General features: G+C 40.3%; 1 protein-coding gene across 2 annotated transcripts; it reads left to right on the top strand.

Annotated features, from left to right (window-relative positions):
- The first annotated feature begins 6,809 nt into the window (after window positions 1-6,809).
- RCAN1 (regulator of calcineurin 1) lies at window positions 6,810-13,881 on the top strand. 2 transcript variants are annotated; one of them, XM_009706290.1, is made up of 4 exons: window positions 6,810-6,928; window positions 9,060-9,233; window positions 10,225-10,384; window positions 13,438-13,881. In XM_009706290.1, exons 1-4 carry the CDS (start codon window positions 6,842-6,844, stop codon window positions 13,599-13,601), a joined length of 585 nt encoding a protein of 194 aa, XP_009704592.1. In that variant the 5' UTR covers window positions 6,810-6,841; the 3' UTR covers window positions 13,602-13,881. The 2 variants fall into 2 exon arrangements, with proteins under 2 accessions (XP_009704592.1, XP_009704593.1); XM_009706291.1 differs by lacking the exon at window positions 6,810-6,928 and adding an exon at window positions 7,568-7,576 and having other exon boundaries at window positions 13,438-13,760.
- The last annotated feature ends 13,910 nt before the right edge of the window (window positions 13,882-27,791 follow it).

Consider the following 27,791-nt stretch of genomic DNA (forward strand, 5'->3'; position numbering starts at 1 on the left):
GTTAGAAGAGAAGAGTTCTTTAAGGATTTCCTGCCCTTCCCTTTCCATAGTTAGCCTTTTCTAGCGTGGCATGTGCACCGCTTCCATGATGAGTTATAGACACTACTATTGTCCCCGTTGCCTTTTCTTTCTCCTTAAATAGAAATAAATAATCAACACTACAGCTGCATCTGGCCATGGGAATGATCTTGTTTACATTTGTCTTGGTTAAAGATTATCATCTTGGTCTTTGGCTTTTTATTTTGTGGATTTATTTTTGTTTTTCCTTGCAGCCCCCCTCACCCCCATCATGTAATGGAATGAACTATAATATTGCTGGACAGTCTTTTTTTCAGGTATTTTAATACACTTTTAAGAAGCATCTTATCTTCTTGAAGGTTGTTTTGATTGTTTTGAAACCAAATTCTGTCTCTGTGGTGGGGTCGGGGGAATGTTTATGTTTGACCTTGCAAGAACTTTCTCCTTCCCTTTTTCAGTCCCCCTACCCAATTACTGCAAAGAGACTTGGTGTTTCATGGTATGCTCTTTCTACTCTAAATATATTACCTGTAGATAAGTTTGTTATTAAAGTGATTCAGTTAATGAATTTAAATAGAAATAAATACAGGAGAAATAGATTTTTTTTAAAAAAACCAACTTGTTTTGATTGGCATTTATGCTCTAAAATTTTAGGTATATAAAGGTATTTGAGTTTTGCATCTTAAGCATGTGTGCCATCTGAGTAAAGATGCAGAACCTTCATAGCTTTTCTGCTTGCTTTTACACGTTTTGTCTAACATCTTAGAAAATGGTCACTCATTCCTCTGTTTTGTGTTTGGAAGAGGAAAAGGTTTTCCTGGAACAGCTAAAAGTCTAAAACAGCGAAGGCACCGGACTCTAGATGTGTGGCCTTCAATTTTTCTTATCAACTGTGTCTAGCCGTGTCTATCTGCAGTAAGTATCAACGCTCACATTCAAAGAATGCTAGTGGTAATTGTGGTGAACTAGTGTTCTGGTAAACATTGCTGACAAGTATTCAAGTTTTATTTCTGAAGAGTTGCTTTTAGATATGAAAATATTGTCCAATAGTTCAGAGTTTTATAGCCATTGAATACTTTTGTCGAATGGCTCTCCTGTATAGTACGTGACATAACTTGATGTAGTACGGACAGGTAGGCTTTTCTTTTGTGTACCCTACTACGTGGAATCAGGTGCTTCAGTTTTGTTAAAACTGCACAAATATTTGTCTCTATTTTTATGACTGGAAATTCAGTGACTAAAATACTTGTAAGTCATGTGCTTGCTGTTCGACATTATAAACAAAGTTAATGAGAGGAGCTGATGATGACAGTCTTAACTCCATGCTTCGTGCCCCTTTTTCCATTTTGTCATTGTGTGGGTGTTACCTTGCCTTAATACACTGCACGTAGCTCTGTGTAATTTGGAAAACCAGTTTGTGTACTTGTATTGCTGTGCTCTGTGTGATTTCTTTACAGTAAATAAACTTGCAGATATTATTTGCACAGTTTATTCCATAACACTAAAGACTTTTTTGGGGCTTGTTAAAAAGGTGTTTTGTTGCAGGTTATTTCTCTGCTGATGCACTAACTCGGTGTATGTGCTTATTTCACTTGTAATATCATCCTGATGAATGCATAGAATATAAAATCAACTAGTATGCAACTTCGAAAAACTTAAAGGTTTTTCATAACCACAGAGCGGAAGAAACTACCCAGTAACATTTTCAGTTGTGTGATAATTCTGACTCCCTCCTTCTGCCTGTGTTTCTGCTCTGGGTTTGCCGGGCGTGGGAGAAATTGGTAGGGCTGAGTTAAGGGCTGTGTTCCTGCCTGACTGCATGGGGAGGTGCAGAGCCATTCCGGTGTTCTGGGTCGGACATCAAGGTTGCCGGTCTCCCAAGGCTCAGGCTATTGCAAGGATTTTGAGGGAACAGTATACTCAAGTACGATTGGTCTGTCAGTTAATTTTATTTCATAACAAATCCTGTCAAACTTGCAAAAAGAAATCATGTCCACATTTCCTTTCAGTCATCTTTGTTTTGGGGGGAACTTTTTTTGGGGGGGAGTGGTGATTCATTTTTGGCTAGTAAGATGAGACTAAGAATTGTGCAGACATTTTAAGGCAAGTGACTTAACTTGCTGCCCTCACTCCGGGCTCTTTGGTTTGATGTGACTTTTCTTGCTCATTGGATAAGTTTTAAAACAAAACAAAGCCCACAACACAAATGTCCACCTAAAAAGAACCCACTTCTTGAATCCCAAGGGCAAGGAAAAGAAGGTTTTCCAATGATGGAGGGTGGTACTGTTCCCTGACAGCACTGTTAGTTTGTAGAACACCCTTAAAGACAGTAGAGAAAAACACACGGTCAAGGACATGTGCTCATGAACCCTTCGTATATTAAAATTCCTTACTTTTTCGGTGCCTCTGAGTTCTGGGGATACTTTGTTTTGGATAGCCCTGGAAGCGGTTCATACTTTACTCTCTGCTCCTCCCTCTCCTTTCCCAACTGGTCGGAAAATGAAACCAGTATGATTTTTCATTCGAGATGTTTATCCCTGTCGTAAGAAAGGGCTAAGGCAAGATAATTAACTTGAAGACAGGAATGGAAAATATATGTTGAGAGCAAAAGATCAGCAGGTACATATAGTGGGAGTGCAGGGGCTACAGGAAGAGCACCCTCCGAGGGTAATTGTAAGAGTCTGCCAGGGAGGAGAGAAAAGAATGGACCATATTGTTCTGATTGTAGGTGATGGTTTTATTAGCTTACGGAAGTACCAACACATTTATTTTCATGTGAATTTTCTTCCTCAGATTGTTAGCTTTGCTAATGTAGTTATCAGCAATGAACAGTCATTTTTGTGATTTGCCTTTTTTCTACTTTTGTGGTCTCATTTCCTCCTGTTCTGTGCCTTACCTATTTTACTGCATGTGGAGATTAAATTACAGAACTATTTATGGCATTCAGTCATTTTGTGTTTCCACTATTCCATATGCTCATTTGACTCCTTGTTTCTCCTTTCACCCCCAAAAGTAATCCAAAAATGGTCTCTCAAATTTCTCTGCCTGGGAAGTGCTACAAGTGGAGGATCAGTCAGGTGCTATTGATGTTAGGGAGTACTTCAAGTCTTCATTGAGCATCTTGTCTGCAATTTTTAGAACTCAGCTTTTAGAACCTGAGCCCTGGAATCTGTACTTTTCAAGGGAAAGGTGAAACCTGAGAAAGCAAGGCTGACCGTGTTGTCACATCATACTATTCTTACCCATTTGGTTTCTCTGATTCTTGTTGCCCAAAGTAGAGCAGCGTCCCGTTGCACGGATGCAGTGTGTGGTTTTTACTATCAGACATTATTTGCTATCTGGATGACAGCGTATATCTTTAAGCAGGTGATCTCCTTGCCCTTGTTCTCTTTCTGTAGGTCACTAGGGAGTCTGAAAGAGAAGACAGAAAGCAGCAAACCCTCTGAAGACAAGGGAGAAGAAAAACTGCACTGATAGTATCAGAACATCAAATCCAGAAGTTCTGATAGTCTTGCTGTGTTCTTGTTCCAGATAGTTTGTTAGCGTGTGGTTAACAAATGTTACAGGACCTGAACACGGCAGAAGAAACATTGCAACACTGTCAGGATTTTGTAATGGTGGTTTTGTAACTCTGACTCTTGGTCTGTACAATAGATCTCAAGGCTCTCAGTGTAATGCTGCTGCCTTAAAAAATTCTGCCACTTCATGAAATGAAACAGGGGTAGTGACAATTTTTTTTTCCTCTTGAGAAAGTAAGTCCTTGTGTTTGTTTTTAATAATTCAAGGTAGTTTATGTAATCCACTAGTTGAGACATTGTAAACTGCATTTTTGTTCTAATCAGGCATAGCAGGAAGGTTATTAGACCACTTCAACGTGATTGCCTCCCCCCCACCCCGGGAGTACCAGGTCTCTATTTACTCTCTGTTGGTATGCAACCATCTTTTTTTTTTTGCCTGAATTGTTTCTTTAAGAGTGACCGGTGACACACCTTACCAAAAAAACAATGGTGGTAATGTTAAAAGGGAACAGACTAGGAGTGGTTTCTTTTCATTGTATTTTTAAACCGGCAAGGTAAAAACCTAGTGTGTATCAGTAGAAGGCTCAATGTTTATTTTAAATCTGGAGAAGACAGTGTGAAAAATATTTTATGAGGTGTTAAATGTTCTCAAAGATAGTTTGTTTACAGCTAACACAGCAATACAACAGGCTATAGTCCTGTTTTGGGTGACAAAGTTATATTTGAAAGACAACTGTAGTAAGACTTGTAAAATCATATTCCTTGAGTCTCAGTAATGTGTAGGTGGCCTTGAGGATATTTTTAACGTCTTACTCTTCATGGGACTTGGGCATAAAAATGTCAAAGTAAAGTTACAAAGGGATGCAAGTGCCTAGGATCTACCTGTCCTACTTTCAGCTATGAAGTCCAAAATAGGGCTTTTGAACACTTTTACAATCACTGGTCTGCTAGGAAGCTTTGACACGCTTAGCTATATAAAGGTCTGCAGCTCGGTTGCCAAAGGCTTCGTTGTGTTGAGCAGCTCAAACTGCCTCCCGTGTAGGCCCTGTGAGGCTCTACGTAAGAAATAGCCTTTCCTCCTGCTACCCACAGAGATGCTGCAGTCAGCTCGGTAGCCTCAGAGTAAGCCAAATGACTCTTGACTCAGTAGCAGGTTAAAGAGGGGACCTTCTTTATTCTCTTATCAGTAGCTACAGCATTCACCTAGGATGTGGAAAGCCTGTTTTCCTTTTATGCTCAGGTGATTCATGGCCGTATTTTCCAGATGAGCATCCTGACTGCTGGTCTATGGAGTCATGCTTAGTGCTTCCACTTCCGAAGTCTTTAAGACACTTGACGACCTAATTCCAGGGCAAGGGCAGGATTCAAGACATACTCAGCATGATTTTCTGTGTGAGCTCAGGTGGTTCACTGCTTGGCATGATGGCTGTTCATGAATCCTCTTAAGTATTTGTGTTTCTGGGCACAGGTCGTGAGCTTGGGAACTCAGAGCAGTTGTCGCTCTGTGCCCAGGCCAGATCTCAGCAGTGTTGAATGGCTGGATGGCCACTGCATTCCATCTTCTTGGGAGAGAAAAGGATCTTCCTGTCCTTCAGGCACTCAGTATATTAGGTGCTCCTGGAGCACTTGTGGCTTGTTACCTATTACTTTCTTTTGGAGTTGATTTTAATCTCACTGACGGCATCTACACCAATGGTCGAGCTGTTCTTCAGAACACCTTCTCTTTTCCTGAGCTGGGCTTATTTTTCAGCAAGGGCTTCTAAGAAAAGGTGCTAGGAAGTTGGTCTGAGTAACCTTTCACGCTAAGGTAACTTTTATGCTAAGGTAACTTTACAATAGCAGAGAGTTTGACTACTAAATGGGGATTTTTAGCCTGTGGCACAATAAGCATCCTCAACTTTAAGCCAGTAAGTAGAGCCCATGGAAACAGAGAAGTTTATTCATGTGACTAGTTATACATTATTAAATGTTTATAAGATAAGGTTTTAAACTTATGACTGTCTGTTGGTTGCAAGCATTCCATAAAACTTGATGCTTCTGTCATAGCCCCGTGTTACAGTAAAATGAATTAAATGCACTTACAATTTTGACTTCATCTTACATTTTGATCTGAAGATGCATAGGAGAATTCCAAATAGCTTGTAAAAGCTTCGATTTAAACTTAATGAATTTTTTTAAATGTTAATGATTTTTTAAAAAAATGGTTCTTGATTGAAAAACAAAACAAACAAACCCAAAATAACACCACTACAAAAGCAAAACTGAAAAAGAAACCTCCACCCCTAAAACCTAAAAAAACCCCAAACAACCAACAAAAAAAATACACACACACCCCCCCACACACACACCCCCAAGAAAAAAACCACCCTGAAAAACTACTCAAAAAATCTGTGTCCTGTGCTACTTTTTGGGAATGTTTTGAAACTGGGATACAAATAAACCAGAAAATGTCAAAAATGTAGGTTTCGTACCTCCTCACTGCTGTCAGTACTTCAGGTTCTCTCTTAAAACCCTGCCAGCAGATTTCTGATGAAGTGCCTGTTAAAAAACAAACAGAAACAAAAAAACCAACCCCCAACCATCCCAAAACAAAAAACCTCAACAGTTTGAGACTCGGAATGAGTTTTTAATAAAGTGAGAATGGTAATTAGTCCTTATAGTTGCTTTGAAGAATGCTTCAAAATGAATTCTTACTGTAATTTGGGGAAAAAAGTATTTTCCCAAATCAATTCCTCCTAATCTCTAAATTTCAGTCTGTGTATTTTTTCCACCAAATGACCAAAAGCTCTTGACCTGAGGGATTTGTTTTCCGTTCCAAAGTCTTGAAATTTTCCTCCTGGCTAATTACAGCCTATTACCCTAGACTTTGGTCCTTTAGCAGTAACATTTTCCATCTTAAGATGGGTTGTCCCATTCCAGTGAAGAGCATGTTGTCTGAGCGCTGAATGGAATTACTACCAGTGGAAACTATGCTGCAAGAGGCTCGATAAAGCAGCTGCTGTGCAAACCTCAGCTGTTTTTTCCATCCTCCCGAGCGCTGGTAATTAGCATAGGGAAGCTGACTAATGTGCTGGCGTCACCTCTTTCCAGTCGCAGCTTACATTTTGTTCCTGACTGCCTCAAAGCATGCAGGACTTTGTTCAGGAATTCGCTGTCACATACAGGATGCTCTGAAACAATTTTTTTTTTTTTTTAATGAGGGGCTGGACTTGTTTCCCTTATAAACGCTGCCTGCAGGACCAACGGCTTCCTTAAAAGTCACTGGTTTCTGCGGAACAGCAAGTATCGCTTTGGCAAAGCACAAAATGCATTTTAGAAATTTTAACTACAGTTTTAGTTCCCTGATTGCCTGCGTGGCAGATAGTGATGTCTTCAATCAAGCAGAAACAAGGGTATGCTTTATCTTTTGTGTTTTATTTCTGTGAAATACTGGAATACTGAAGTATGTAAGTGCTGTTTCAAATTGTTTAAAATATGGATGCCTTGATAGCTGTTTTGACTTGTAAGAAAATTTCAGTTTGATGTAAGGGTCTTGGGTCTTACAAGTCTGCAACAGTATGCTCTGATACGAATGGCTTGAACTCTGGAAATTATTAGATCTTAAGCTGTGTGTTTTTGAAAATGATCAGAAGTTTACCTCCAGACTTCCTTGACTGTCTGTATAGTGTATTCTTCACTTGCATATGCATTTTCAGCGTATGTTTAGATGATAATTTTGCTAGTAAGATTCACATAATTCATAGTACACTTTCTACTTTTCGTGGGATTTTTTGGCTGGCGTTATAGTTAAGAGCATAACGTTAAAACTAGAAGTCATCCTCTCAGATTTATATTTCACTGATTAGAATTAGTATAATGTAAGTACTCCAGTCCTGATACCATGAATTGTTGACTGCTAAGATACCTTGAGGACAAAAATAACATTTTTAGTGTTCTATTGCTAGCATGACTTTTATGACCTCTATAATCACACACTTTAAAAAAAGCTATATATATAGTGCACAAATCTCTCAGGTAGTCTCTGAGTTTAAATGTTGTATGTGAACTTTGAAATGCAATTTAGCGTGGGTTTGGCTTACTTTTCATGGTAGCATCCAGCTCTCTGGAGCACAGGAGGGTAACAAATACAGGCTTTGTGTGTGGAGGGTCCTGGTCTTGTTTCAGAGCTCGTTTTGAAGAAGCTTAAGCGTGGCTCAGCAAGAAGCAGGACAGCTCTGATATTTTTAAATATCTTTGAAATAGAGTGGTTCTGTACACAGCTGCGGCGAGTTTGTGAAGCAGAGCTTTTCAGGAAGGGAAATGAAATTTGGATGTAATCGCTGCCTGCTTATGTAATCTTCGTTGCTTTTTTCCTACTAATTCAAAATGTAACGGTAAAAAGAAATGAGGCAATGTGATTTTACATAGTTGTTTATTTTGGCTTTATATTGAACTTCTAGTAAGCTTTTAGGAAGAGAAAATATCTGAAAATATCTGAAATCTGAATGCTTGATCTATTTCCATTGCCAAGATAAGGCTTGTGACCGGTTACTGTGCTCTCGGTGTCAGCCAGAAACACTTTGCAAGAGCATTGGCAGCTTCAGAACCTCCTGCTTCTTTCTCCTCCTTTGGTCTGACACCCTGAAGGAATAAAGGACTCTTCAGATAAATGATATGAAAAATAGCCAAGTCAGGTTTGCATTGATGCCCTAGGAGCACAAACCCAAAGTGCAAAATGGAGATAGCCAGCTGTTGGTAAAGGTGCTGCAGTCTTTTTCAGGCAGATAGGACAGCAAAGTAACTCAGCTGCACATCTCTGAAGGGATGAGGGTTCGGTCCAGTTCCGACTCCTACTACTCAGTCGAAACATGTGTCAAAGGCCCTTCAGGAGCTGTGTGGTTAGTACTTAAGATTTATATTTCGTTTAGGAAAGATAGTGGAAGCCTTTTTAGAATTTGGTTCCAGAAATAGAAGAGGCTATTAAACTAGAGTTCAGTAATATGATGTTCATTTTCCTAAATGAAAGTAGCAGCTATTAAAAGAGGATGTTCATGAACTTTATTATGCATGCTGAGTCACCAAAGAAAATCACATGTAGCTCGCAAGTATGCTTTTTTCATTTTTCTCTATTAAAACTGTTGTGGTGGTTTCCTTGAAAATTGCGCACTTAGCCAAAGGCATGCTTGGCTTTTTTTCAAGGCCTTTGGATATTAATTTTGTAAGACAAGCATTTCTTTTCAATATCTTACCAATACTACTATTTCTCTTATGTCGCTAAATCAGTGTCATGTCCAACACTTAGTACTGATAATAATCTATTTTTTAATAAGGAAGAAAGAAGCTGCTGTAGAGAAAACAAGTGATAGGTTAGAAAAACTCCTTATAAAAAGAGAAGAAGAAAATGAAATCTGCGCTGCTATAAATACATCAGTATTCAAGAGTGGTAGTATGCCCCTACTAGTAACCGCAATTTATTTCTGTATTTCTTTAGAGAAAATGTAGAGTGTTGCATATTCACTTTCTTCTCTGGTCCTCTATTTTCAGGCCAAATTTGAATCGCTGTTTAGAACCTATGACAGAGATATCACCTTTCAGTATTTTAAGAGCTTCAAAAGAGTACGAATAAATTTCAGTAACCCTTTATCAGCAGCAGATGCTAGAATCCAGTTGCACAAGTCAGAGTTCCTTGGAAAGGAAATAAAGCTGTATTTTGCTCAGGTAAGCCTTTTTGCGATTATCCTTACAAGGTACTAAAGCGTAACTCTACTCGTGATAAGCTTCGACAGGTCTTCAGTCATGCTAATGAACACTTAATTTTTTTCAGTTTGATTAGAGACTCACAGGTTGGTCCCAAGCTACAAGTGTTTGGAGACTGTTGCATATTTTGCATTTATGTCTCCCTCTGTATTGTTTTGATAACCTTGGGGAGAGGCAGTAGATGGTAGTAATCAGCACAGTCAAAGACAGTTTAAGGGGATGGGCAAGGCCAAGCGTGCTCTGCCAACAGTACACACGCACAGACGTGTACTCAAGTAGTGTCTGAGGGAACCCAAAGTGTAGAGTTGCACGTTCAGGACTCCACCTGTTGATCCTGCTCTCACTACTGCAAATCGTTTGTTTAGCACACGTTTGTACGTGGAGATTGCCATCGGTGCAGCTCTATGGCTGGCTAGCATCTGCTGCTAAAGATGTGAAACTCTCAGGTTCTGGTAATCTGGGTGCTTTTTGGTAGCTGCTGTGTATTTTCCTCCGTAACTTTAATGGGAAAATTAATCTATGTATGTCTGTTTCAGATGTCCCTAGGGACAGTCCTGAAGGAGCCAGTTTATTTATATACCTTCTAGAATTCTCACCACTCTCACTTGTGGTAATGAGTTTCAACACCATTTGTCATTAGGCCTTAAAGCCCATATCCAGCTTCCTCCTACTTCAGTATTTTAAGGGCAGATATTTTCTGGTGAAGTTTTTTTGTAAAGCTCCATAATGAGAAGATGCAGATGTGCATACTTCATTGCATGTTCCATCAGAGTTAATGTATGTGGTGGCTTGTCTGTATTGTATACTGGGTTTTTCATATAGCTCTCTTCAATGATATAGTTACATGCTGCCACCTTGAGTGCCTGTTACAGCATAACATCTATCCAAACTTAAAATTCCTCATGAGTGACGGATTTATTGATAATAGTGAAAGCTTTTGTGCTTTTTTCAGACTTTGCACATTGGAAGCTCACATTTGGCGCCACCAAATCCAGACAAACAGTTTTTGATTTCACCTCCTGCCTCTCCACCTGTTGATTGGAAGCAAGTAGAAGATGCTACTCCAGTCATTAACTATGACCTTTTATATGCTATATCCAAGTTAGGACCAGGTAAGAAGGAGGAGAAATACCAGGATTTTTGTTGAGTAAAACACCTCTTAAACTTTCTGATTTTCTAGAACTTTTCAAATTAATTACTATGTACCAATTAAATTTGTAATATCAGAAAAGGTATTAGTAAACGGTAGTTCCTTACACACACAGTAATTCAACAGGATCACTTGGAGGGCCCAGACCTCCACAATGTGATCTCTTTTGTGATTTGTAGAGGGTATGGATGTTGTGTCAATAATATATTAGCTTGTTCATCACAATTTTCAAGAAGCAGCTTCCTAAAAATGAAGAGGCAATTGTGTAGTTACATACCTTTTGAAGGGATGGGAAAGTCCTGTTTCAGACTAGTACAGTGAACGAGTTAACAGCTGCCTAGCTCTGTGCTAGAATTACCTCTGTGTCTGAGATAGTAGTATGAGTAGGAGGGAAACTTATCAGTATCAGCCTAATTTTCTTTTGGAGTTACGAGGGAGAAGTTTCTGCCACTCCTTGCTCCTTCTAATTTTCATCTGCTGCAATTTATTAATTAATTGGAAACTTGTGAGGTAGCTTTACCCTGGAAAGAAAGTAAGTTTGCATCAGGTTCTTCTTTTTTCCCCCCACTGTCCAAAGTAAAGGAGATAATAATGTACACTTACCCCTTATTTTTAATGCTATCCCATAAGTTGCTTGTCATTTCAGCTAACCACATTGTGTAGACTGTTTATGGTGTATTTATTAAAAATGGGTAGCACCACAGATGGGGGACAAAGTTCTACCTGCTATTTGTGTTTTAAAGCAAATGCTACTTTCAGAAATAGATGTAAAGTTCCACTAAACCGAACTCTTATTTTAAACATGGTTCCCCTTTTCAGTGATTAATGATCACATCCTTGATGCCATTTGTCACCTCAGTTAAGGCAGCCTTCTTAATGAGAATTGGTGCAAATTATATTTCCCAAAATCTGCAAGTCTTGATTTAACTTGTTTGCAACTGTACTGCTAACTTTAGGGGAGAGAAAATAAGGCCACATTTAGTAGCAGTCTCAAAGAGAGTAAAAACTGTAGTCTGAATCATTTTACTGTAGTATTTTTATATACCTGTTTACCTACCAGTTTAGGGAACCTGTCTTACTATGTCAGTAATGAGGGGTGGAGAAGAGGGTAGGGCAGAACTTTTAGCTCTTCATGCATCGCTTTCTATGTAGTAGTTTATGGTTGGCTGTATGCTGGTGATATCCAAAGATCTAGTGAAAATAACTACATCTCACAAACCAGTGGGGAATTCTTCCTACTTGTGAAAATTCAGGCCTTTGCAGTTTGTGGAGGGCAATAAAAAATAAATCTATGCTTATGCTGGCATAAAAATTGGGGTAGATTATTGCTGGTTTTTAATAAATACCATCTTTTAAATAATGTGTGAATTACAATGGCAAGAACAATTTATAGGAAAGATATTGCAGTTAGAAGTGGAGGTATAAAATGCTGCCACAGATCATTTGTTTATCCAGAAATATGTAAACTAAGCAGATGAGCCTGCATGTAGGTCTTTAAAACCATCCATCAAAAATATTGCTAACATACTAAATGTTTTTATCAAAGACTTTATTTTCCTGAAATCAATTTTTGAAACAGAAGTCCTATAAAACTATGCTTGTAAGAATAAAAGTTGTTTTTGATAAAACATGAGGCATGAATAAATAAATAATGTTACAGCTTACTGATTTTATGAAAGTTCAGAGCTTGCTCCATGGGTGCTGCTTTCTTTACTACAAGCTTTCCTTTTAAGTTATAGCAATATCAAAAAAGAAACCTGTAGGTCTTAAAATAAATACTTAAGGGCTTACTGAGCAGTAAAAGTTGGTCCTTTTCCCCCGGAAAGTTCAATTGTTGAGATGCCCTGCAGTAAGCTCACTGGCAGATCTGTGATCCCTTTTCCCGTGAGATTTTTCATATATATTGTGAATGTTGAACCCTACAAAGCTCTGCCTCTTGACTGTGATGTTCACTGGAACATGGAGTTAATGACTTGGTACCAAGGAGCAAGCAGGGGTTACTGTAGCACAATGACTTGTGTGTTTCTGAAGAACTGGAGGCAAGAGCCGTTTCCTCTATGGATCTGCTCTTTGTGCCAGTTCCCCTTCCTAAAGCTCTTGGAGAAATGAAGCAGAGACCGCTTCAAAGCCTTGGCACACTAGAGTGTGTGCTACTTGCCGCAGGCGTTAGCTCTTTTGAACAGCTGAGGTGCAGATCGCTGTAGTGGCCTTAATGGAGACTCTTCTTTCCACTGAGAGGTAATGAGTATAAAGTAACGAGAAAAAAAAATTAAGGGGAGCTGATCGGGGAAGTGGTGAAAAGAAATAGTTTGCTGTTTCCCTGATCTAACGCAAGATTAAAATTATTTAACACCTGATTAGATTTAAAAGCAGTTCTTTATATTATGGAAAAAAACAGATTTCAAATCAATGGTCAATAAAACTTGTATCACAGCACTTCTACTCACTGGCTATATTATACCTGAGTGTTTCATGTTATGTATGCATGAAGCCTGCTGTCTAGTTCTGCTGCTTGACAGAATGCCAGAACAGTGTTAGAGCATCTCTGTGTGAGGCGGGGAAAACTGCATCCAGCTTTCTTACACTGAAAGTTTTGGGGGAGACAGAGGATCCTGTGGTTTTGCTGTCATTCAGGAAAACAAAGTCATCCTGAAGGTGGTACAGTGGATAGATAATCTTGTACGCTTTAAAATGACAAAAAAACAACTAAGATGACTTGTGACTGCTCATGTAGAATGCTTTCTTGAATGCCTAGGGTAATTTATGTAAACTTGCTTTTAAGAGAGCAGCTGAGCTATGTTGCTTTGAAAACAGAACCTAAATACTTAGGGATGGTAAATGTGACTGTTGGCAACGCACCTGCCTGCGCCATCTGATGCGTTGTGGCATCAGGCTTTTGTCGTCAGTGTATTACTTCCACATTTTTATGTATTCCTTTCTTTTCAGTAATTTCTTTCATACTTTTCTACAGAATGCATCCTTTTTAACCAGTTTTGCTAATATTTTAACTTTCAGGAGAAAAGTATGAGCTACATGCTGCAACTGACACTACTCCAAGTGTGGTCGTCCACGTATGTGAGAGTGACCAGGAAAACGATGTGGAAGAAGAAACGAAGAAACCCAAACCAAAAATTATTCAGACGAGAAGACCAGATTATACTCCTGCCCATTTAAGTTGAACTGCTATTGTTTTTCCAAGGTTTACAAGTAGACATATGCAAGGGAAACATTTACTGTGGAAACAGCAGGTCACAGGTTTGGTGGCAACAGCAGCAGTTATAGTGGGAGAAATTTCAATATAAGTTTGCTCAGAAAAAAATATAGGAAGTTTCATCCTTGTTTTTGATGCTGCGGCTTGATGGATGTCATGAGTGTATTCCCAGATCGCTGGGAATGAAAGATAGTCAGAAGAAGAGAATTTTGAGACATAACAGGACAAACTAAGTTTATTTTTGGGGGGGTACTTATGCTGTTGCTTTATAAAGCAGCTGGGGGGAAGCTTTCTTTGTTCTGACTCACATAAATTGTCAAGTTAATAGGCTAGTCATTGTGTGGAGTACATAGCGATAACAGAGTTGGTTTTAAAGATTAAATTATAAGAATCAAACCTTTTTCTTATAATAGATTTTATGCATGTGTATTCTTGGTCTTCTAAAGTAACTTTGCATTATTTTCTATAGTTTCTCACATGTTTCTGGAAATCTGGGAAATTGTTTAAAGTATTTATTATCTCAGCATCCCGGACTTACTACTAGATGTGTATATACATATATATTTATATTTGTTTCTATTGGCACTCATTTTCCAGCAGGCATACAATTTCTTCAGCACCTTATTTTGGTGCTATGTAACTTGTGCTTTTAAAATTTTAACCTTTTAAATGCCTATATAGGGGTTTTATCTGGCAAAGTAATGGAAAAACGTGCAATAGGAAAGTTGTTTAAATAAGTTGATTTTAAATTATTTAAGTTCAAATAATTTATATCGTCAATAACGTTTGGTAGCTTTGACTTTCTCATTTGGAAAAAAAGTACTCTTAAATGTATAAATAAAACTAATGTTGCATATTCACAGCAATGTAATTTTTCAGTGAAAAAAAAATGGTAACAGAGAGACTCGGTCTGTGAATCTGCATTGTTGTGAGCAAAGGTTTAACAGTGATTGAAAAATTGCACACAGCGTGTAGAACAGCAAAGAGAGATGGAGTGCCTTTTCCTCGTTCATTCCTGATGTGAACTGTTCTACAAGCTGCACACTTGTACCTTTTTCTACTGGCTTTGTATGTCCATAAATACAAACTTTCTTAGCTTTGCTTCCAAAATAAGCTGGTATTTAGAAATGCTTAATGCCAAGCAATGACGCATACTTAAGTAATGGGTATATGTGGGAGAAGCTTTAGGGTTTTTTATGTTAGTGTCTAAAGACAGCAGCTCATGACATAGAAGTTTAGAGGAAGAAAGATGACAGAAGTGTATTTTATTACTTGTTTTTTTAAAATGGAGATCCTCACTTTGAAATAGGTTTCGGTATTTTTTTTAAGAGATAGTAACTGATATCTGTGGGGAAAATGTCACTTACGGTTTTAGAAAGGGGATGTTTGAAGCTTCTCAACATGTTTTTAGAAATCAAAGCATGGTTCTCTGCTGGTTTTCTTTTGCCACAGTTGGTCTGAGAATGAGTTTTGTAGCTGTGAGTTGATATAAAAAAATCCATTCTGTGCCATTTGAAGCAAACACTGACTTAAATGCCCAGGTTCACACCTTGTTTTTTAAATAAATAATATATACTTTTAAAAAGTAGGATGTATAATGAAGCCATTCCAAGCTGTAGTGCAGTGTAAATGCGGTGTTATTGAAGGCTTGTCATTATACGAAGCAAAATAGAAATTGGTATCTTCTCACTGCAGAGAGGAGGAATATATTGAACTTTAGTAATACTTGAGTTATGATCTCGTTTTGCTGAGTATGCCCTGTAAATGGAAACAAGCACTGGTGGCACTGTCTCTACCTTAATGATGTTAAGAACAGCTAATGCCATCTCTTGCTGGAGCCTTGTTTTATGGACCTGGGGGTGCATAAGGTTATTTTGTGTTACAAAGGTGTAACAGTCAGCTGGGTACATGTACTGCTTATTAACACACAGAATAAATAAATAAAATGGAGAGAAACTTTGTGGGTTTGCCACAACTGCCTTTAAGCCTTTCCAAGATATTTTTTTTCCCCTGTGTTTCTCAAATTACTACTGGGCTTAGTGTTTCACTTCATTCAATTTTAAATTGTTGGAATAATTCCTGTTCTGTTCTTTTTCCGTCTTTCCATGATTACCAATCAAAGCATTAGTTTTGCATTAGAAACCCAGGTAGTTGCTGTTCTGTTTCCTAGCAATCCTAAGCAAGCAGTGCTACCTTTCAATTAAAAAGAACAATGTTAAAATACCAATATGTTTTTTTTGTCATTTTGGTACCCTGACGTCTGCCCAACAAGGTGGGCACTAGAAACTGTGGAAGTCTTGGGGTGGTTATAGTGTGTTTCTCCTTCTGATGGTCATTGTAAGCAAAGGTTGTGAGACAGTAACTTGCCTGTGTTTCTGGTTGTATATCCTGGCTTGTGCCACCTTCTGTTATCATTACTGCAGTGTGCTGCTTGCTTTTTTCTCTTTTTTTTTTAATTTCTTAAATGTTCAAATGAATGCTTAGTTGGTATTTTATACAGTTGTATAGTATGGGGCATATTTAAATTAAAATATTTTATTGTCTTCTTGTAAATGTCATGGTATTCATGCATGAACTAGTTGAAGATTTTGCGCCAAAATCTGAACTTCAAGCTGCCAAACATTTCAGATTTGAAAAAGGTAAGGATATTGTCCCAGGTCTCATCCTTACCAACCAAACAGATTTATTCAGAGAAAAGCTTTCCAGCCTTGTACTTAAGAGACTTGCATGATCTCAACCAAAGTATGAGAATCTACTAATGAATAAAATGCAGTCCAGAATATTCCAGTTAAAAACTGATTCTTCTGTGCCTGAAGTTGACGTGCTTCCTAATAAAGGTGTCAACATCTTACTATTCTATAATAATCCCTGTGCATTAATAATATCCTTACCAGTTTTCTTCTACAACATGAAAAATTCTATTTTTAAAGCTCTTGGAATATTAAAATACATCAGCATTTACATGGCTTTACCTAGTAACTGGAAGTCTTTGTGTTGCAAAACACGTTATGCAAAAATGCATTGAAGGTTTCACTCTTGATATGGATAGAAATCTTTTCACGGCAGAAAGGAGTTATTGATATTAATGCTCACCATCCTTCTCTACTTACAACTGGGAAATATTGATGTTTGTAAGAAATTGTTCTATACATTTGAAATGGCAAAGTACCGCCGCTCATCGATAGCAGGCCCGTGCAGGGGAGTTCCTGCATTGAGTAATAAATAACTTGGTCCTTGAGTGATCTAACAAAAGATAGAAGGTGAAATAGCAATTCCAATTGAGCCGTCCTGCTTTACATAGAAGACCTAATTTCTTTTTCTTTTTGGAAGTAAATGTTATTATTTGCCCTCCACATAAGGGTAACACGCACATTCTCCATAAATCTGTAAGTGATCACTAGCGCTTGTCACTTTGCAGGACTTGTTGCCAGCTTAGTGATACACATTCCTATCATTGGGTTGTGCATTTGTGCATGCGTTACTGCGTGCAGCACCTTACTTGTTACCAAGGTGAATTCAACAAGACGTAAGACTGAAGTTTGTTTCTAATCAGGAGTTTGTTTTTCAGAGCAGCAACAAGTATAGTAGCTTTGATGTTTGAAATATTGGACAAGTGTGTTAGTTGTTGTTCTTCTGTAGTCCAGACTTGTCAAGGGTGGGGAAGGAATGAACTCCAGCTCTCACTCATACCATTTTAACAGTTACAGCATGGATTTTGCCCTAGGCATAATCACCTGCCTAGTCAAGTTTTCCTTTGTCACACTAGAAAGAATGTCTTGGGGAAGACAAGTGCTTTTAACTTAAAATTGTGATTTGTATCTATAAACTTACTTGCTTGTTCTGGTATGTCCCGACCCCTCTCCCAGTTCCAAACATACAAAATGATAGCAAGGAGTAGACCTTTAGGCATAGACTAAGTTCAGAAATTCACTTCCTAGGTCTTGGGTTCAGTCGTTGTGCTGCTTCTATCATTTTTGCTTTCATCCTGGCTTGCCCAACACACTTTAAAAGCATTTTGCAGAAAACTATACCTGCTTAATGCTTTTAATAATTCATATTCGGATGTCTAAAAAGAAGAAAACAAAACAACCAATAATAACAAAGATCAGACATCCCCCAAGATACTGTATGTTACAGTGAATAAAGCAAGACGGCAAAGGTGACTCAACTGGTGAGTAGGTGACAGGATGGATCTGGCAGGACCAGATTTATCTTCTCTGACAACTTCCATTAATAAAGTGGTGACTATCACACTTGAAAATTTTTGTCACTTACCTGGTCTGTATTTAGGTATCTAAAATTACAGCATCTCTGTCATCTTGCCCTTTGTTTTGTTTTGAGTAACTGGCAATTGTTTTTTACTGTGGCACACTCCGTCTTAGGTATGAAAAGAAATAAAATGATGGGAGATTAAGTATGAAAAGTTGAAGATGGAGGAAGTGGAGGAGGAGACAGAGGCTCCAAGGGGCACTTTGTCACTTCTGGCAATCATGTCACCCCTCCTGGTTTGGACTTTCTGCCTCTCAAAGACCAGCTCAATTTCTGAAATGGCACAGCTCAGTGTCTGTGGCTTCAGACCTTTGTTACAGGCTTTACAAAGGTTTTGCAAAAGCCTTGTGTGCTGGTAACATAGCATGGGGGGAGCACTGATGGGAAATTTTTTCAGTAGTCTTCAGTCTGGTGCTGCTCTTGCTGCTAGATTGGGAGTCTGTCAATAATGACTTTCATATCTGGAGTGGTTATATATTTATAGCTTGCACTTCGTAGTCTCAATCCTTTTCATAAAGTGTGAATTTGTTGGGGTGGGGTTTTGGGGGGTTTGTATCTTTGTCCCATCTTGAAAACTTTCTTCCTCTTTACCTTTCTTTTTCTTTTGTCCTCCTTTGTACATACTGGAGTTCATTGTGTACCATCTACCAAGCAGGTCCTTTATCTACCTCCTTAACTTTTAACTTTGTTTGTGTGGACCTGCCTACGTTTTGAGTGTGTGCATGTCTTCTTGCCATTGAAGTTGTGCCAGAAATTCATTTTGTTTGCAAAATTACTGCCACATCCCTCTTGAATGAAACCCCTAAGTGCAACGAAGAACTTTTCCTATAGTCAAGTAATGCCTTCATTAAACCTAATGATTTTCTGTTTGCTCTGTGTTGTGTGTCTCCTATGGTCATTTATACATGCTTATCCTTTTTTTATTTTGCTGGTGCAGATTGTTGTACTGTGTCCTGATGTCCAACTCTGGCCAAGCCATAATCAATTCCCTCTCTCGTAGGGTGTGTTGTGATACCTTCAATATTTCTGTAGACCTGAGCACAAGTCAGACTCGTGAGTGTGATGCTGGCTGCTATCTACCGTTGTCCAAATCTCTTGAACTTTTGATGGTGTCTGTCCTGCTCTACCACTTCCCAAGTCCAGGGAGGAGAAACTTGTTCAAGAATAAACAAATGTACTAAGAGCCCTGGAGTATTGGCAGGAGTTTGACTTGTATCTTTTAACATATGTGACCTATTAATTGCTTTTCAACTTGTTATGCTTGTTAGTTGGGATAGACTCCTTACATCTCAGAGTACTTATATTTGATACTGAGGATTTCAGTGGGTAGCCAGTGTTTCGCTCACAACCCCGTTGTTTCCAAATGCATTTTGTTCACTTTCATATCTGGAGCCTCACTATTTGAGTTAAAGTTTTTACAAAATAGGGCTTACCCAGGTACTGCAGGAATCTGGAGGAAGAGGTGGAAAATATATCTGGTTTTGAGACTTTCTGTGCCACTGAGTGTTATGTCTCTTGACTGATTGAATACTTGGAGTTTCTCCATATCAAAACTATAAAAGTGCTAAAGAGGAAAAGCTAAAGAGATCCTTAAAGTGTCATTCACGTAGACGTTACCATTATTTGATTCAGATGTCTTTTGTGGGAAGGTGGTGTGCTTTTAGGGGTGCTGTCAGATCTGGGCATGTTCTGGAGCTCCCCTTTGAGCTCTCTGCCTCTGCATTTCAGTGCTGGAAAGTTTGTACTCTGGTCTCTACCAAAACCTTGTCCTTGCTTTCCCCTCTCCCTTACATCGTACACTTCTGCCCCCCCGATTCTTAAGATCTTTTCAACCTTTTCTGTAATGGTTCTTCTAAAGCTTTAAAATGCATCTTTCAAAACCTGGCAGGCTTTTAAATAGATTTTGGTGAAGTCATCTTAGTGTCGTTTCCTTACAGTGTCTCTCTCTTGTCTGGAAGATTAAATAAAATAGTCTGACTTTCTCATGAAGTGTATCTGTAGTATTCAAAAACTAAAGAGAAGGGGACCAGCTCATAGCAAGTTGCTGTTTCTTGTTACAAGGGTTACAAGTCTTTGGGTAGCTTTCAAAAGTAAGTTCTTTTCTTTTAAGCTTTATAGGCTTTCATGCTTTTATTTTGTGATTCAGTGTACAAATGAAATTATATATGGTTCTCAGTGAGCTGCTAGTTCACATCAGGCTGTTTGAGGGGGTCCGAAGAAGTTCTATAAACCAGGGGTCTTGAATTAGGTTGTAGCTTGCAAGTCAGCTTTTGCTTGAGAAAGCCATCGGAATTTGGACACAAAAAAAAAAAAAAAAACCCAAACCAAAACACCACAGTCAAAACTCAGTGCTTAGTATACTCAGACTTGGTTTAAAAGAGTCAGTCAATAGGAATGCCTTGGAAAATAAGGAAGTCATCTTGTATATTCTCTAAAAAGAGATCCTGAAGCTTTTTTTTTGCTTTCATTTCTAAGATGCAGTTTTCTGGTTTGCTTTTTTCCCCTTTTCCCTCATTCCTCTCCGTTCCATTCACCAGTTTCTGTGCTGTATGATCTGGGTAATAACTTACATCCGAACTTGAATGCATTCTCAACAGAGTTGTGCATCTCCTTTTTTCCTTTGTGGGGGTGGGGGGTAGGAGAGACTTGCATGATTAGAGCCTTAAAGCATAACTAAATTGTTTAATTTCAACTGATTGACAAGAGATACGTGGCGGTGCCCATAGGTGGAGCTAAATGTCAAGCAATATCACTGCATACTACTGAATAAAACTGAAAACTCAAAACTCAACTTCCAGCTAAGGCTCCCATTGCAATAGCGGATGTGGAAAAGAAATAATTTCACTATTAGATTACGAAAGGACAGCATTTCTTGTCTCTGATCCCTTTGAATATAGTTGATTTGAAACATATGTGTGGTGTGTGGGAAATCTCGTAGCAAAATACGTTTTAAAGGTAATCATGAGCCATTTTAGCAGGAAGTTGCAGTGTGGCACACTCTGCTCTGCTTAATTTCATTGATATCACTCATGAGAAAAAGTTCACATATGCAAAGTGTTTGAATCAGCCTGCTAAGAAATCTTCATTTTCAGGGTAAGTTAACTACTGGAAGATAGCCAGCGGTGAGTTTCACATCTCTACTTTTAGAAGGCCACAAGGATGCAGTACAGCTTTTAAAGGCTTTTTTCTCTTTGTGCTTTTGGTGGCCTTGGCCATGCTAGGTTTATGGTTGGACTTGATGATCTTGAAGCTCCTTTCCAACCTAAATGATTCTATTCTATTTTATTCTAACCTCTAAAAAGCACATGGGATGTATACCTAATATTTCACAGTATGGTTGCTTCCAATACTTGAGTAACGTTGTGGGGATCCCTGTATGCACGTAAGCTTGCAGACTGTAACACAGGGTCAATCCAAAGGATGAAGCATTTTGTATGTGGGCTGTTTACGCTGGGGTGTAGCGGTAGGAGAGAAGTTTTTCATCACTGCGATGCTCACATCACAGGAAAAGCAAGTTATAAAAGGCTGGCATGCATTGCAGGCTTGCAGTGATGGTTAATGCTTGTAATTTTGCAGATATCTTTATATCGTACCTTTTCAAACTAGGGTTACTCTAACTCTCATATTTAATTGCACCACCTCAAAGGAAGTGCAACCAGTAGTGAAGCTACCTGTTAAAAGTGGGGTATGATTTTTATGCCAGAGGATAGAAATTACCTGGGATGTAGTTCTGTTTATATCACATTATCATCTGCTCTACCAGCTGCCCTGGCCTAGCTTTGCGCCACGTAAATAAGAGTAAAAATTGCTAGTGTTACCTAGCCAATAGACATGTTTAAAGTACTATGAGAAAAATTTCAAAGTATTTTTGTGTTTTCTTAAAACCATTGGATTTAAAGTGACACATGGGAGACACACAGAGTGAAAACTGGCTGGTTACAAATGTAAAAGGTGAAGTTCAGATGCCCAACTCTTTGTGGCCGCTCTGTAAAGTGATGCTCACTCACAGGCTGTATTTGACTTAAACAGACGAGTTCATCCAAAAGCATTTCTTAATGTGAGTTACTGTCAGGCTAATACAAAGAGGACCAGCTATCTAAAGTGCCTTTAACAGCAGCGTGGAATTTTTTTGGCCTTTTCCAGAATTGGAGCTAAACCCTGTTGGATCGAGCCTTTGTTATGGTAAATCAAGTAATGATCAATTTATTGATGTTATTTGAGCTGAGGAAATCCATGACTTGGCATAAAAAGCAGTTGCAGAGCCCTTTGTACCGCTTTTTTTCTTCACTTAAGATTTTGCCCGTTCTGTGAAATGAAGTTTAATCACGCAGGCCTGGCATGGCTTGAAACAGCAACGTGCTGAGGCACTTGTTATACTCAGAAGTCACTGAAATGAATGAAATTCAGTGTAGCAAGGCTGGGGGAAATTCACCCCTGATTTGGTTGATCCCCTGCTCCATAAGGACACACTCAGCTGGCACTTTACCAGACCAAATACGTGGCGATTTTGTGTGCATTTATTTCTCTAGAAAGCATCAGATCTTTCAGTGTTTGTTAGTATCTTCTCAGTGTCCCTCTGGTATCTTACGTCCTGTTCAAATGTTTCTAAAAATGCTGTTTCTGATCTCTCAAGAATTGCAGAAGCAGCCAGCCAGGGAACTCTAAAGACTGGAAGGAAATTTCTATTCAGCCAAGTAATTATTTCTCAAACATGTCTTTTTAGATGCTTTGTGTGTACTCGGTACCTCGTTCAAAGGAGGGAGAGTATGCAAAGAGAATACACGTGCTAATATAGCTCTTGTGAGAGGGAATTGCAATATCCTCCTTGTTCTGATACTGAAGGTCAAAGCTATTGTGTGTCGTAATATGTGGTATTCTGGCTGAAGGCAAATGGGCCGGTTTGTGATGAAGGATGCCTGGAAGGACTTTTACTTCTTGTAAAGGAGGAAAAAAAAAACCCAAACTTTATAGTTTGTATAGCTTTGTATAGCTTTATAGCTACAGGGAAAAGTCTTGTCTGTAATTGGTTTTCCAGTCCGCGTAAGGTGGCTCTGTCTGAAACAAGGTAGCTGCCCAAGCTGTCTTAACATACGCTTCTTAAATATGCTGGAGTTATTCTAAAGGCTGTAAGGGTCAGGTTTGTATTTTCTCAGCCATGGAGAGGATTCTATTTGAAGAGATGGAAAAGGCTTTCAAGAAGACTTTTTGTATGCTGAAGTCCATTGCTCCAGATGCGAGGGGTTTTTACGAAATTTCCTGTGTTGAGATTTGAAGGAAGAGCAAGTGACAGTCAGACTGAGAGAGAAGGAAGAGAAGGAGCATGGCTGTGATGGAGAAGGTGCTCAGAGGCAGAGAGAGGTCAGAAGGAAATCCTAGGAGCAGGTGAACCGAGTTGGAGTTCAGAAACTGGGAGGAAGCGTGACCCCGGAGCAGCTGCCACGAGTGTCTGCTGCTGGTTTGCTGCTGTGTTTGAGATGGTTGTATGGTCTGTGACCCGACCCATGACGGGATCCAAGCCACTTCAGGTTGTGGGGAAGGGGGTGAGCACAGCAGGCACACTGCCCCTGTCTTGTCTGGGGTTGCTGGAGGAGATGACGGCCTCGCCAGACCACTCCTGGGACCTTGCCACCATCATTTCCCCTGTCTGGGCTGGTCAGCAGGGTGGCCAAGTGGCGAGCACCTCGGGTCACACACTGGCATCTGTCACGCTCTCACTTCTGCCTGTGTCCTAACGGGGATGACCAGCAGCAGCTGCCGTTGTTGTTCTTGGTCACGAGAGGGGTCACCTCGCAGCTTGGGTGTGAGGCGGCTGGATGCCTGCCCTGGCTCCTTGGCTTATGAATTCACCCGGAAAAGAAGAGGCAACAGAGATTCCTGAGGCAGAGGTGTGGAGTCTGCGTATAGGAAAGAACCAAAACAGTGTGAGTTTGACATGACTCAGCCCAGATTTCCTCTCCCACCACTCCTCAGTGCCCTCACGTATGTCTGGTCACGGCAGACCCAGCAGTCCTCCAGGTCCTTCATGCCCCCGGCAATACTGCTGCCGCAGGGACCGGCACACTCATCCTCTTTGTAACAATACCCTGGCCCCGTGCCCCGGCACTTCACCTTCCTCTCCCAACACAGATGCTCGGCAGCACCAGGTTGCTCATGCAGCACCAGGTACCTCTCAACTCCCTACCCTCCTCCGAATTTTTGAGGTTCATGGAGAGTAAGCCTCTACTTTCTTACTCTCCAGTTGCACATCTGTGTTTCACTGACTGCCCTTCACCACTTGAACTTGAACCAAGTGGATGGGTCTAATGGCCTTACCAGTCCTGGTGCTGCTGATCAGGATCTCTGTGTTTCAAGGGTCAGCCAAGCGCTTTAAAAGTACGAGTGAATGTAATTTATATTATTTTTAAAGCTAAGGATTTTGGCATTTTCTGGGAGGTTTACACAATTGAGTCTTGATAGCAGATAGACATAGACACATGTTCTGTACTACACAGCTGGGCTCATCATTTGAAGGATCGGTGTTGCTGCACCATGAAGTCCACTTAGATGCAATGTGCTCACAGTAAGCCGGGAAAAGCTAACCCAATGATGCTGGAGGACTAGTAATGTGAGTGAGGACTTCTGCTGCCTTGGATCTCTTGGGGAAAGGCGAGATGAAAAACTTCAGGCTCATGAAAATAATGCAGTTTATGCTGTGGGAAATCTTCAAGAAGGGACATGGGGCTGTTGTACCTGCCAGGAAGGTCTGGAATTCATTTGGGTGAGTCACAGCTAGGTATTCAGTTTGAAGTCTCAGATGTACTAAACAATTTATATTATTAAAAAAAAAAAAAAAAAAAAAAATTAAAAAAACCCCACTAAACAAAAGCCCCAAGCAATTTGGGTAACCATGAGTTTTCTAGGTACCTTCAGTTCTGGATACTCTCTCCTTTCAGGGCAGCGTTATAGAATGGAAACTTTGACACAACCTTAATTATAGGTTAGTGCTGCTATAATATAGCTCCTGTAGGGAGGTCAAAAATCTTCCTGAGCATGGTGCAGTGTTCCAGCACGTACTCGCTGAGGAGCGGTTCTAATGCCTCGCTGCTGATTAAGGAAAGTGGTTTAGCATTCAAAATTTTTACATGAGATTAAAAAGAAGGTGCAGTACATTATGCTGTTAATCTCTCTGCCAAATCGTGTTGTGTGGGAGAGACGTTTAGCAAGAACTTTCCATGCTTTGCCAACCTGTGGAATCATTCGGGGAAGGAACTAGCACCATTTTGGGGAAGCGTTGTGCTGGTTAGTAATAATACCCAATCTTTTGCTCTTCGTAGAGCATGGCGATGGATTAACTCATCCACATGTCCTGTAACTTCCTTCTATTCCAACTGGATCCTTCCTATTTGGAAGGTTTCCAAAATGCGTTTGGGTAGTAGTCCTGCCCAGTACTTGATCTCTCTGCCCTTGCCTGCCTTATACATCCAAAGTGTTGCCAGAGCCATTTTGGGACTCGTTTTAAGCACAGCCCAGTTTCCATGTCAGAGATCGTCAATATGGAAGCAAGGTGTTGCTGCGGTGTTTTAGGGGTCCGTTGCTCATCAGATATCGAGGTTGCTGAGGGCTGTGGCAGATGTTGTGGGCTGTAAAGAGGAGGGAAGAACTGCTCAGGTTAAAAGCTATGATTAATTGGCGTTCACCAAAGTTCACGATGATACGTGTGCTTTGCAAACACCAGGCTCCAGAAGGTCTCTGTCTCAAGCAGCTTGGAGCTACAGTGTGAGCAGAGGGCGAGATGCTCAGGCATGTGAGAGAAGGTGCTGAGGAGGGCAGAAGGAATAAGTCACCAAGCACAAGTGAGGTGTCAATGGAAACAGCCCCAGTCTATGGCTTCGCTCTGAGCTCCCTGGCATGGAGGAAGCTCTCAGAGCTTTTTAAGAGAGCGCTTTAAAAAATTGAGTCCTACTGGAAATCAGTTTCTTATACCCTAGATGAGAATTGATCTAAATTCTGAGAAGTTGTGTCACTTCTGCAGGCTGGGCTGTGCGAGGCGGTGGTGAGGGGTAAGAGGGCCAGTGTAGGCAGCGGATGCAGATGCCCGTGCTATTCGTTTCCTCGGCGTTAGATACCTTCATTTGGCCAGCTGAGTCATGCAGAATTGCTTGTGCACCTAAATAGATGCTGGCTGCTGGCAGAAAAGGGAACGCACTGAAGAGATGTATTTGCTCTGTTACCCACAGGGGAACTCGTTATAGCCCGAGGACATGCTAGTGGAGCTGTCACCTATTGCCTAGGGTGAGTGGGAAGTGAGAAAGTTGCCATTTTGCTACCATTAGTCAACCTGAACAGCACATCGGTCCCCAGTCGTCATAAAGACAAGCGCTTCCTCAGCTGACATTGCAAAATCACTAAACCTGGATCTGGAAAAGGAAGACTTCTGCTGATGACACTACAGCTTGGCTGGCTACGAGGCGGCTTGTTATCTGCAGATGCTAGCTATTTAACTTCCAAACATCTCAATTTCCCTGTGCTCCACTTGATTACGCAGTGCCAGATGGCACAGGAAATTCTGCACCAGCTCCAGAAACAAACTCCAGAAAAAGGGCTGCAGACAGAAACCACGTGGAGAGCTTACACGGCAGGTAATCTTGCCGTCTGGCCGGGTACATGGGACTTGCATGAGAAGATGATAAATAGCCCGATGCAGGGGAGATGCCTGCTCGTGCCTCTAATGAGGGCAAAGGAACAAAGAGACCAGAAGGTTGAGGTGGAACTGGGAAGCAAAATGAGGGAGGGAAATGCACACAACAAGCGGTTTGCCTTCCTGGAACACTTCTACCATTTTCTGAGGTTTTTTGGAGCACCAAAAAAATCCAACAGTAGAGTGGGTAATCCATAGGAAAGCAAGTTTCCTTTATCCTGCTGCTTGTGGAACAATTGGTTTAAAAAGATCTATTACGGGTAACAATGGTATTTTGCAGTGATGGAGCTTTTAAAGTGCTTTTAAAGCATTTCGTAGAAAATGTAGGATGACTTTTTGATGCATGTCCAAGGCTTGTTCAGAGGTCTAAATTCTTTTCAGGCATGTCCCAGTCTGTCCAACGTGACCGTAACATTTCCAGGGTATTATCAGAGGCCCACAAACACATCAGAAAACCGATGGCGTTAAACACCGGAGCACATCTACTGTTGAATCCTGCCTGCACTAGCTATCTCGGCGACACAATGAGCTGACTCCAGGTTAGGCCAACCTTTTCATTTGAGTGAAGTCCAAACCTGCAAGAAGGTGAGCATCCAGCCTCTTGTGATCGTTCCCGTTATCAGCAAAGCAGATACCCCTGTTGTGCATCTTAAAATGGGCGTCAAAGCTCTACGTGGTGCAGCAGACGGATCCTCAAGCACAAACTGCTGCTTTCCAATTTTCTTTTTCCATTATCTCCTAAGCAAGCACATAACTTTTCCCCTTGGGGAGGTGGGAGGGAGAGTCTGTACACTTTGCCAGGCCCCTGGCACGCTCAGATTCCCCAGTAAGCACTTTTAACCCAGCAGGCATTAAGCTCTTACAACTAGAAGCCATGCTCACAGCTGCCGACAAAGGTTTTTCTGGTAGTGGAAGCTGAATTTGACTGCCTGAAAGCCTTTTAATTGTAACTTGCAGATTTCGAGCTCCAAAGTGCTACTCCCTGCCCTTCCCACCAGTGCAATCCAATTCTATGACTACTAAAAATGGAATTAAAAAGATACTTGGATAATTTCATCCAAAGACTTTTCCAACCAGGAAAAACCCATTTCCTTTGTTTCTTAGCACTTCAAAGAGTCGGGGCTAGAGCCACGGGACTCAGCTCCTCTTTCTTATCTTCAGCTGCGATGCCCTGACTACCCGGTGAAAGAGGGTACGGGAGGCATCTTCATG

Source organism: Cariama cristata, unplaced genomic scaffold, assembly GCF_000690535.1.
Source record: "Cariama cristata isolate BGI_N322 unplaced genomic scaffold, ASM69053v1 scaffold31178, whole genome shotgun sequence".
NCBI classification, from domain to species: domain Eukaryota; kingdom Metazoa; phylum Chordata; class Aves; order Cariamiformes; family Cariamidae; genus Cariama; species Cariama cristata.

Excerpts from the sequence above, each read along its gene's own strand:
- RCAN1 (XM_009706290.1), top strand. The coding sequence starts at position 6,842 with ATGCATTTTAGAAATTTTAACTACAGTTTTAGTTCCCTGATTGCCTGC. Across the intron at positions 9,234-10,224 it reads TAAAGCTGTATTTTGCTCAG|ACTTTGCACATTGGAAGCTC; the intron begins GTAAGCCTTTTT and ends TGCTTTTTTCAG. Across the intron at positions 10,385-13,437 it reads TATATCCAAGTTAGGACCAG|GAGAAAAGTATGAGCTACAT; the intron begins GTAAGAAGGAGG and ends TTTAACTTTCAG.